The sequence below is a fragment of the Coloeus monedula genome (assembly GCF_965178545.1).
Source record: "Coloeus monedula genome assembly, chromosome: 6".
Taxonomy (NCBI): Eukaryota; Metazoa; Chordata; class Aves; order Passeriformes; family Corvidae; genus Coloeus; species Coloeus monedula.
In genome coordinates this window covers 12,563,836-12,576,240 of record NC_138786.1, presented here as the reverse complement: position 1 = coordinate 12,576,240, position 12,405 = coordinate 12,563,836, and the positions used below count along the sequence as shown (strand labels likewise).

At 40.0% G+C, this 12,405-nt stretch overlaps 1 protein-coding gene across 1 annotated transcript in view; it reads right to left on the bottom strand.

Moving 5' to 3' along the window:
- TRIM66 (tripartite motif containing 66) overlaps positions 1–12,405 on the bottom strand; it is a gene marked incomplete at both ends in the record, with an annotated part of 44,150 nt that overhangs the window by 15,039 nt on the left and 16,706 nt on the right. Inside the window, 7 exons of the mRNA XM_082282987.1 lie at positions 4,875–5,036; positions 6,022–6,881; positions 7,855–7,972; positions 8,098–8,244; positions 9,016–9,130; positions 9,909–10,025; positions 10,258–10,390. Coding sequence (XP_082139113.1) covers positions 4,875–5,036; positions 6,022–6,881; positions 7,855–7,972; positions 8,098–8,244; positions 9,016–9,130; positions 9,909–10,025; positions 10,258–10,390 — 1,652 coding nt within the window. The remainder of the gene's footprint in view (positions 1–4,874; positions 5,037–6,021; positions 6,882–7,854; positions 7,973–8,097; positions 8,245–9,015; positions 9,131–9,908; positions 10,026–10,257; positions 10,391–12,405) is intronic.

Genomic DNA, 12,405 nt, shown 5'->3' with positions numbered 1-12,405 from the left:
TTAAGTGGAGCAATCCCCCTGGCAGCTCATTATGCTGGAAGGTTAAACAAATGTACTACTCCAATCCAGTTGCTTAACACAGCAGCACTGATAACACAGGCTGCACATGCTTCCCATTCCCAGTTTCAGAACAGAATCCGAAGGATTTCCTTTCCGCTTTCACAAGAAAAAAGAATCCAAATCTTCCTTAACAATTTGTCTGAATAAACTGGAGCGGGCTTAAAGCGGAAGGAGGAAGAGATTGCATGGAGCAAGCAGCATCATGTTTTATTTATCTTCTTTTTTCAGGTCAAAGGAAAAAGGTTTTGTTAAATTACCGTTCTGGGAAATGTACCTAATTGCATTAAGCATGAAAGAATTTGTGCTGTGAGCAATTCAATTCTGTAAAGTAACAAACTTACTCTGTTACTTTAGAAATTCCTAGGACCCTAAATTACAGGCTGTTATTTCCTTCATCCCTAATTCCCCTAGAATTAATAGTAATTAAGGGGAAAATGTAGCAACAACAAACCCACTTTGGTCCCAAGCTCAGATTTGAAGTTCTAGGGTCGGATATTAAATTATTATTACTTTCAGTCACCAAGTAATCACAACATGCTCTGTGCAATATTACCATCAAATAAAATCTGTACTCTGTCCTCCAGCCCCCTTTCCACAAATTTCACACGTTTTTAAGGAAAAAAAAAAGTTCCACCTCAAACTGTCACTATATTAGGCTCGTATTAAATGCCACCGCACTGCATATATTTGGAATAAAACAGAAGCCTCTCAGAGTGCTCTGAAGAGTGCACCTTGGATAGCACAGAACATTTCCTAGGATTTCCCCTTCTCAGGTACTTTATTGTGCTTGAGACAAACAGAGCTCTTGAAGTAAGCAGCTGGGACTTGTTGCAAATCAAAAAGAACAATACAACAAATATAATGCACTATACAACATTTCCACATGCTTACACTTCCATCACTAATCCTGGCAACTCAAAAATGATTTATCAAAACCACAAAGTATGGGGAAAATGGCCAAAGACATGAAGGACCAAAGTACAGAATGGCTATCATGAAAGGAGGAGCCAACTCTTTAAAGAGACAAGCGGTCATTTTTAAGCTTCAAAAAGAAACTTTTGAGAGTGAATTAAATATTGACCTATAAAACAGATATTATGAATGGGGTGAATACAGAGTGATTATTCACTGTTTTTGCTAACACAAGAACTAGAAGGCATCTGAGTGCACAATCAGGTAACAGACTTGAGGTAAGCAACCAAGAGCTTCTCATGCAATGCAAAACTCAGTTGGTGCTGAATGCTGAGGAGTATTCTACACTGGTATTAAAATGGACACAAAATAGTGAATTAGACAAATTCACAGAGAAGGGGTCCATAAAGAGCTCCAAAACATAATTGTCTGGGTACAACCTTCAGGTCAGAAAGTCTCTGCAGTGCTGGCTTTCAGAATCTGGAATAGTGGACCATCAGCTTGTCTTTTTCTGATGCCCTTCTCCTAAGGACCTGCTGTTGGCTATATTTATAAAGGATCAGATGCAGCTGTCTAGTGATAACTCACTAATACAGTGCACAACATATTCAGAGATTCACTTTAAGCAGGTGAACTAACAGAAGTAAGGGTCTTGCTCCAAACTACAGAAGGGGGTGCACTTCATGGAGTGTGAGGAGGAGAGGTGTACAGCTGGCCCTGCATCAACACCAGTGTCTGTTGCAGTGGTGCCTGAGGCTCAAGTTACAAATTTGTGCTCTAGATGTGCAGTAATCATGACATTTCTTCAAATGCTAGATGCAGCCTTTAGACCTCTTTGCTCATCACAGCCAGAAATGACAATTAGGTATGTGCAAAAAAAACAGAGACTGTATTCCTGTTATTACTCCTGAAAACACAATTAGGCCCAAAATATCTTATTACTCTCACCTTTGTTCCAGAATAGGTGACCTCTCTAGTCCTGTGCACAAATTAATAACTTGATATCATACTGTGTAAAAGCAGCAAGATCATATCATCAGTGAAGGTTGGTAACCCTTTCCACAAAACTGTTAAACTAATTGAGCACTCATTCCTTCACACTGCAACTGAGCAGTTCCACAGCTTGTGTAAAATCTGTTTGCTAGAGCTTGGCACAATTCCCTGGAAATGGACTGCAGGTAACACAAAAGGTTTTCAGAAACTTGTTTCCTGTCTTGCTGAAATTTGTTCTCTGTCTTGCTGGCTTTCCTACTGGAGAGGCTGGGTATTTGACAGGCATGGAGACAGAACAGCTCCACAGTCCAAAACAGAGGTCCTGGCTATGTCAGTGAAGTATTCTGACAGGGGAACGTGAAGAGAAAATTATATCCATTTCCCACATCAACAGAAAAGTTTCATTCCTTGTGTTGCATTCCTAAAAGGTGCTAATCAAGCCCAGAATTATGCAAAGTGCAGTACTTATATCAAACAATCAATTGTCTAAGTATAGAAACATTTATTCTGCACAAAAAAAAAAATTCACAGAAAAAGGATAGTTAGCGGAATATACAGGAAGACAGAAAGACTGACAAAATATCACCATTAATGTTCCAAAATGAGCGAAACAAATGAAAACTATCCCAAACTATTAATAACATCTTATCTATATTGCTTTACAAATAAATGTAACTCTGCATGAGGACAATTCATCTAGCTACCAATCAATAATATCAAATTCATACCATCAATGTGTTTCAAAATTAATGCACAGAGGTTTAATTATATGAGCAATCAAGCCTTGCCCCACTCCAAAATAAAGGAAACCACTAAGCTAAAGAAAGCTTTTATCTCTTTACTTTTTGGACACATCTTGGCAACCTTATCACTGAACAGTAAATTCAGGTGCACACTGCCTTCTCTTTAATGAAAGAATCTCAGCAGACAGGGAATTATGTACTCCATTAGGAATACTGTGCCCAGCTGAAGGCTGTCAGAGTTCAGCAGAAATGCAACATGAGGCCAAGAAGTCCAACCACAATTATTCTCCAAAAAGACAGAACACAGTTGTTCTTCAGGCAGCAGGTTTCTCTAGCCATTTTCTCTACCATATTTTTCACGTATTTCAGACTTGCCCACATTCACTTTCTCCATGTCTTCCAAGATCTTGAGAGAGACGAAATGTTCTGAACACAGGCCATGTGAGAGCACATGGGCAAATACCTGTGCAGAGATTTTTGCCTGAAGATGAGTGTGAAAACATTTAATCAGGTGAACCAGATGAGAATGAATAGACACATTCCCTTGTTCTTAAACAGGAGCCAATCTCCCATTTAAACCCAGATCTAACCCAACTCTCAGCAAAAGCAGTCAGACATCTTTAAAGAGCATTCATGAAGAATATATTTTAAGGGTTTGCTTGCTGTGCTTTTTCCCTTCATGATTTCTAATTTTCCATTGCCAGAGCTGTAAATATCTTCATCCCATCCAGATGTCTTCATCCCAAAGAGCTCATTAGAAGAGATGAATACAAGCAAAGATGGGGTGTTGTAGCTGTTGAACATTAACTTCTTGAAAAGCTACCAGGCACCTCAAAAACCAAACTGTTTTCTGCACAAGAGCATACACTTCTCAGCACCATTAGAAAAAAATCCCTTTTTTAGTTCCTAGGAATATCTTTCTCTCGCCACCTTCTCAACTCCTACAGCAACAAATCAGCAATTTTCCTTTATTACTCCTGCTTTTCCCACCAGACTACACTAGTCTCTCTCTCCTGCACATCTCCTTCCATTTTCTTTCTTCTTTCTGAAGTTTCTTGCTTAAGCTGTTAGGAATAACTTTCCATTACATGTCCATAAGGCAGATTTCTTTGTGGCTTTCAAATCTGAATTGCACACTGCTTCCAGGCCTGTATGTCTGCAACTCCCAAAGGGATCTCCAACAATTCTCTGGATGGGTATTGCATCATAAATACATTGCATCAACACAGTCATGTACAAAAGAAGGAAAAATAACATCCTTTTTGAGGATAGAAAGACAGATACTTCCACAATATCCCACAGACAAATTCCAAGAAAAAAATATACGCAAAAGTCTTCTACAAGGTACAAAAAATGAGTCATGCACTGAAGTAACAAACAAATTTGGAAAAGCAGAATATGATGTGTTGTTTGGAGTGTTTTAAACAAATTGTCCAGAGAAGTAAAAGGCAGCTTCTCCTCTTCAAAGGCACAGGTGATATCCAGAGCCACCAAGGGTCTGCTGATAAGTACTGGCCCTCCTGGTACAGTTCCTGCTGCTTCTTCAACAGTCAGAGCCTCCCAGTAGGTGGAAAGACCAAAGCCTGGCTCTATTATGTAATAAAAATATTCTAGATACATAGAAACTGTGATTTTTCTGCCTATACATGAGCAACGAGAAGAAGTATAACAGAATTATATCCCTCTCAGGCAACCCCACCTTCAGCAGTAACTAGTGGTGTTGTTTCTGGGGCAAGTATTTTGAAGACTGTTTCTCAGGCTCGACTTCATCAGCATCTCTGACTCCTGCTTTATTTATTTTTTTTCAAATTAACTGCTCTAGAATGGTAATTAGCAAGTCCTAGTAATTAAATCCCTAGACATAGGAGCTAGACAGACTTTAAGAAGTGAAGAAATAGAGCTCCTATTTATTTGCCAGTTCATGCTTACCAATCATGCCAGCCAGACCTAAACACTTATCAGCCTCTAGAAGAGTTCCTCATCCTGGCACCTGACTGGAAGATGCACACAAGGTTAGGCTGTGATTGTCTTCCAAAATTTACAAGACATTTGGCTGACTTTTACTGCATTTTGATTTTTCCCCCCCTCATTGCAAACTCCAATGCCATATTCAATATTATCAAATCAGGTTTTCCCTTTTTTTTTTTTTTAAGAAGTTCTTTATACCTTTCTCACTGGATGGAAAGTTGACTGCTGCAGTGTGCTTTCAGGGGAGTGGCTCCTGACACTGGCTTCTTCATCTAATGACTGTGACAGGGAGGGACTGCCACTTTTGTCAAGAGGAATGACAGGCTTCTGGTCATCAGGTTCTGTGGAGCTCTCACAGACCTACAAATCACAAATGAGAATTTGTCTTTGCAACAGCTCAGAAAGAAAAACAGTAACAAATTTGCATCAACTCACAGCATACACATTACAACAAGCCCAAAAAGACTCTAAAACAACAGAGATGCTCAAGGCAACCCAAAGCAGAGAGATAAATGGAGACAGATTTCTCACAGACATTAATGAATTACTTTAAAAAATACTCAGTAAAGCTGCTGAAATGTACAGCTATACCAAAAGCCTGCAGCCTGCCCTTGCAGGTAATCCACCTTGAGAACTATTCGAGGTGGCAGCTCCACAGAATTTACACGATGGGAAGTCTGAGCCACCTTTCCACTGTTTTAAATGAATTTCCAAGCCACCTTATTCTGCAGCTGATCTGCCTTGTGGTTTGGATGCTCACCACCAAGCTCTGTCCCTCTTGCAAAAGCAGGATTCTTACTAACAGAGGAAAAGGGAAGAGATTAGCCCTGCTGACAGAGCTGTAGCACAACAGCTTGTGTGGGTAATGATGATAATCTTAAATGACAAGGTGCAGCAGCAAGAGCAGTTACTAGAATGGGAAATAACTCTCAGACCAAGAAATTGGCTTTGGTCTCTTCAATAATAATTCAGAATCTAATGCTTTTTAAGGATTCAGGGCTCAATGTTTCCAGTAAAAAAAGAGAGTTGAAATGGAGAGTGAAACTACTGCAGTCCCCCAGCCACCTGTTAACAAAGGAGGAACGATGGTGCTTTTATTCTCCCACACTGCTGCTCACCTTGTCTATTAAGAGATTCAGATCTTTGGGATCCAGGGTGTTTATGCAGCACTTTACAGAAAATTTTGCCCCAATCTACATGAGGCATGAAGCCTCTCTGCTGCACACATAGACAACACACAAAGAAAAATACATGTTCAGAGAAATACATGAAATCTCAAAGGTCTGTCCCATTTCTGAACTTGCACTCACTAAATGCAGTAGGAAATGACTTTGAGAGAACTTACTTGTGCTTCATCTTGGATTTGTTGCTGTGCTGGGGCTGGCTGCCTCACTATGTAGTTGATCTGACCAACTATGGTCTGTTGAACATGCTGAGGTGGCTTGGCTTGGTTCAGCTGCAAGCTGGGCTGTCCCTGGGCCTGCAGGAGAAGCTCCAGATCCTTTTTCATCTCCTCCAGCTCAAACTGGTGGTGCATGATGTCCAGGCTCTGCTGGATGACTTGCTTGTGGGTGCCCTCATCGTGCCCTGGTGATGGGAGTGTCAGTGGCAGCTGCTGCTGCTGCAGGGGTGGCTGCAGCATGTGGTTAGATTTTATCTTCTGGAGATGGCCCAGCTGCACTCCCACAGCTGATGCCTGCACAGAAGCCTGTGGGTGGCTCGTGTGGACCTGCTGAGCCTCGTGTGACACAACAGCACAACCCTGCTGCAGCTGCTGGGGTGGGAAGGGGTTTGCCACCCGCCCGGTCACGTTCTCCGGCTCTGAGCGTGGCTGCTGCTCCAGCCCAGCCTGCGGGAGCTTCATGGGCTGGGGGGCACCCCGGGGCTCTCTGTCCTGCTGCTGCAGGCTGTACTGCATGGGGAAGTGCTGCTGATGAAGTGCAGGAGGCTGGTGGAAGCTTTTATGGTGGTTCATGTCTTGGTAGGAAGGCTGAGGTTTGTTTGGGTGAGGAATGCTGAGGCAGTGGGAGCAACACACCGGTGCGGAGCACTGGATCGCAGGTGGGAACTGGTGTGGCTGGCTGCTCTCCAGCTGTGAGGCTGGGGAGTGGTGCCCGTGGTACAGAGAGGTTTGTAACCCTTGAATATTTCCACAGAGTAGCACGTCTGGGTGAGAAATGTGTCCACCTTCCATGGTGAAACCCCCTGGAAAAAAACCAGCAAATTTACTCCTTCCTATGGTCTTGACAAATTTACACAATGAAAACAGTAGACAAGGAAATGACCATCATTCACATTTCAAATATAAAAGATATTAAAATAACCTATCCAAACAGTCTGCTAACATACATTCAAGACAAATTTTCCAATATTTATCTAGTTATTTCCATTCACACCAAACTCCCACTGATGTCAGTGGAGCTCATGGTTGAATTACCCAGCAAACGCTTTGAAAAATCGACCTTATTGTATCTTAACGGATGAATATGGCTTATAACTTTCATTTTTTACTGAAGTATGAGCTTATCTTCTCATCCATAAGCACAGGTCCAAAAGACAGCTTCCAGGGTGCAAGTGACAAAAATAAAAGAGATTAATGTCACGTAGGTGAGACTCAAAGGCTGGAAATAGAAGTGACCTATGAAATTATCTTGTCCATGCTTTTCATCAAGAGATTATTCCCTGCAACACTTTTGATAGTGTTTCAGCCCTTTTAGTTTTTAATACCCTAAAATGGGAAGAGAACTGATCTTTTAGATGAGCGATCAGCCCACTGAGTTGAATTTACTGCAAAAACCCATTGCAGTTGGGAAATTTGTAGCTGCTGGGAAACAAAGTCACAGCATGCACATTTATATGTTATGTAGATAACACTGTAATCATTGTGCAGCCAGTGTGTTAAAGCCATCTTTGTGCCTATCAATTGCAAGTGCCTCAGCACTGCTCAGGTCTGCTGGCCACTAAGAGAGTGAAAGCACCAGACATCTCAGTGGTCTTTTGGTGAATGGATATAAGTGGAGAGAAAAACAGCAAAGTCCAGCCACACCCACCTTTCTTCAGAACATAAGAGTTTCAAAACTGGATGTCAAAACAAAAGGAGAGCCCTTTAGGGGAGGTACTGTATTGTCTGTGTCTGTCCAGCCTAGCTTTAGGCACTTGCCTATTATATTTTTCTCACCCAAATTGGAGAGTTGCTTAGTCCAGTAGGAGGGATCCCAAGTGAATCTGATCTTCAGAGGAGGGCCCATGTCTGTGTTACAGTTTGTCTCTAGCAAGCGCTGGATCTGAAACACTATCTGGTGACACATTAAAGGACGATGATTTTATTCACTGTTCTAAGATCATGAAAATATTTTATTTGAGAAACATCAAATCCTTAAAGCAGTTCTCACAATTACTGCACGATAAGCACTGCTCTTACCAGTTCCTTACTGAAGAGAAATGGGATGGTTTTTTTACTACACACGGCCCAGCTGATGAAGTTCTGGACATGTTCTACCTGTCTGCCTAAAACCACAACACCTTGCAGTTGTTGCTCCAGCCTCTGCTTCCTCTCGCTGGTGATTTTCTGTTAATAATGTGAATCAGTAGAAAAGGGCTGTCATTCTTCAGACACACATAAAGCATGCACTCATTGGCACTACATTATGCAGTATTTGCAGCGACACTGTTCTTCAGAGTCTCTTTAAACACCAATCATAAAAAGAAATCAAATCCAACTCAGGAGATACATCTGAATTCAGGAAGAGCAATGGCTTCCCCAGGAGCAAACAATCTGCATCATTCTGGCCTTGGTTTGACAGAATAACATAACCCCAGAAAGCTGTAGAAATTGGATCAAATTTGCACCTGGACCACTTTCTTGTCTGGAAATTCTGATTAGCAATTTTTCTCCTTAGCACATTTCAAAATAAACTTATATACTTCAGCTGGACATCCAAAAACTGAAGAGTCAAAACTGAAAGGTCTGCTACAGAGACAAGACCAAAGAATCATTTCTGAAACAGGGTTTTAATTGTGCTGCTAGTGGGCTCCTACAAATTAAACATTAAAATCAGAAGCTGATTTGTTTTCTAAGTACTCAAAAGGTGCACACATATTCTCCGTGAATGCATTAGAAATTGCTTATCATGAGTTAACGATAAACATTTTGCAACTTCACCCTGAAACTTTGTCAACCATTGATTCCACAAAAAACTCTGCAGAAAAACACCCAAATATTTGAAAATATAAGGAATGGGAGAATAGCTCTAAAAGTCTACATTCTTTCTACTGGCACTGGGATTAAATTTAATTTAGTTTAATTTCCCAAGGTGTCAAATAAACTAGCCTCACTTACTTCAAGTTGTTCAAGGAGGATATTTGTTCGTTTATCGATTTCATTCATCAGAACCATCTTGGCCATTTTTATTTGGTTCTCCACCTTTTTGTACAAATGTTTTACTTCAAGCAACCTGTGGGTAAGAGGTACACACTCCTGGGTGAGCCAGCTCTAGTCATTTAATCACTGATCAGCAGTTATTTGCTACAAGAACAGACCTACCTATAGACAGAACTGCAGTGAAAGTTGTATCATTTCCCATTAGCTCTCCCCCACTTCTCCGAATCCTGACCACCCCTCTCTGGATGTCACAGGCTAATGCTGATGGATTCTCTCAAGCATCATGCCAAGAACAGTCTTTAGTTCTTTGTCAACAAATACATATATAATATATCCAAAACTTCCAATTTATACTAGATTGTAAATAGTAGAAATAGATTTGTACTCTAGAAACTGTTTTATTAATGCACAAGAGAGATCCAACAGCTACTAAATGCATAATCAGTAGCAAAATCCAGTTCATATAATTAGATATTTTCATTTTTATTAGCCTTGACTGCAATTGCAGCTTGTTTTGAGGTTTCTTGAAGAACTAAGGTATTTTAAAAATTATCTTTATTTCTAATATTGCCAAATTCTAGTTCAGAAACAGATTATACAAAGAAATCTTAACTCTGAAGCCAGCTGTCACATGCCTTACAAAGACTATGGAATCATGTTTTATAATGCCATGACTTGTCAGTACCACTTAAACATGAATTTGATATTTTTAATCTTCCTATTATTTTCTACCCTCCAAGAAAAAAAAAAAAATACAGCAGCTGCACTTAATTCTGTTAACCTACATTTAGTGAAAATATTATTTTTATAGATCATCTACTTTCATATGAAAAAAAAAGCATAGCAATTACCTGTCTTCAATCTGTTTAGCTGAAACCTGAATCCCATTTTTTTTCTCCTCCACTTTAGTTATGACATTCTCCAGGATGATTCTTTGATTTTGCAGAGCTTCATCAAGATGCCTGAACCTATGAAAGAAGGGGAAATTCTCACCCCATGGTTTTCCATGTTCATGAGTGAACAGGTGAGAGCAGGGAGAGCCTCTGGGAGGGCTGTGAGCCGTGTGTTTAATCACGTGGGAGTGAGACAACTGAACTGAGTTTTGCTGTGGCTTTTAAATTCAGACCAGCCAGCACCATCAGCTGGAAAACACAGATGAAAAGTCTTAAATCTCGATGAGCTCCATTAGCAGTGAGGTACCTGTGTTCCTTGTGCTCTGACAGGAGGCAGCTGCGGCAGGTGAGGGTGTCACAGGTCTCACAAAACAGCTTCAGGGGCTCCTGGGGGTGCACGGGACAAAACAAGGAAAACTCCCTTGCTTCACCTTCAGCTGCTGAGGAATGTAAAGCAAGGGGTCATTGACAAGGATGAGAGCTCAGAAAAAGAGCAACCAAACTCACAGTTTCATGGAAAGTCTCCATGATATTTTTAAAAGGCACGGAACCTGCAGCCATCTGATTATGTGAAGCTGGGTTTGTTTGTATTTTTTCCTTATACATCCTACAAACTGAGCACACCAGAGGGGCTCAGGAATAAGCCATCAAAACAAATCATATTGTCCTCTGAACTCTCATGAGTTTAAATATCATGATTTGGAGCATCAGTCTCACAACTCTGAATGCCCTGGTCTGGTAAACCACCCTACACAACTGTATTTTAAAACAGAATAGCAACTATATGACAAACTTGCAGTCACAGCAGAAGCAAGGAAATCCTTTGTTCTTAAAAAGTCACATGAGCAATTTTTTCCCAAATTTGTGGTTTTTGCAATGCAGTTCATAAAGTTCAGCAGCTGGGGCTGATATTAGGCCCTAAAATCTGTTTTTAAAAGGACTTTTTAAAGAATAATGTGATGAAGAGTAAGAATGGACAGTGGGCATGCAAAGTGAAAGCATTGCTACTGTACAATCTATTCTTGCCTTTTTTTCTGAATGGTAGAATTGTTTTAGAAAGAAGGAACACTGTCAATAAAAGATGCCAGAAAAAGACAGAACTAAACTATGGCAAAACAAACCCTCTACCACCAAAGAAAAGCTCAATTGCTTCCTCACAGTACTCCAAAAAAGACACTATCCCGTTATTCTTTACCAACACACGAGAAATCAAACAAAATCATTATTAGATAACACATATGGATAAAAACTTTAAATTATATAAAAGCATTAATTATGTATACATTGTTATCTGCTCATATCAAATGAGAAGAAATAGTTCCATTTTCCAACAGCAAACCAATCTTACTTACCTAAACATTTTTAAAAACCCAACCTGTGGCAGAGACCATGCTCTCATCCTGTAGCAAAATGAAGCCTTTTATAGAATCGAGCTTCTGAAGTGACAACTACTGCAATGGCACAGACCCACAGAGTACAGGAAGCTATACTGGCTCAGTCACTTCATTTTCAAATTGGAAAATTCCCAACAGAGAAGCAGAAAGGCTAAGAAAATCTCATAGCTAACAATGACAATACAAATATGGAGAAAATCCATGCCACTCTCCAGAAAAACACATGTCAAATTGCCCAGTTTTTAGGTTGCTATCTACTCTAAATATTTCTAAGGAGGTTGATTTATTTCCTCCAGTTCAATTGACTTTCATTCCACCTTCTCAACAGTGTGCAAGAAGATAATTTGTGCCAGATTAGGCCAAGATTTTATGTAACAGCTTTACATAGTTTACATCGTTATGAATTATTTACTGCAGTATCATGCTTTACTCTTCAGGGAAGTTTATTGGTTTATATCATTATTGAATCAAATGCTAATGGATAGTATTAATAAAGGAGGAAATTAGGTTAGGGGGTTTTTAACCCACTCCAATATTTCCTACTAGAAAGGAGCAAACTGAACTCACCTTGACAGCAAATTTTTTTCTGGTTATACTGCAAACATGTACTTTTGTACTAAAACCTGCAGCTGACAAAGCAAATAAGGAGGCTGTACAACCAATAGATATCCAATGAGGATGTCAAAGATCATCCCCTGTGTGATCAGATTTTACATCTCAAAAGGGAAAAAAAGACCATAATAACTTTCTGAAGGTTTATGGACTGGAAAAGCCTCTCAAAGTGTTCAGTATCTGCAGAGCATACAAGCTGTTTTTCTGTAAACTCAAGATCAAGTTTTCCATATTAAACTCAAACTTATAATGAGATGTAGCCTTTAAGGTCCATGTGCCATGAAGTCACAATCCTATATAATGATTTCCCCCTTTTTCTCTCTCTGAAGGGTTCTTCAGCCTTTGGGTGATTGCAATCATCCCAGACAATTCATTGGGGTTTTTTAATATCATGTCAGATTTAAGAGACAAGCAGATTTCAAATGCAAACTAATGATAAAATCAATATT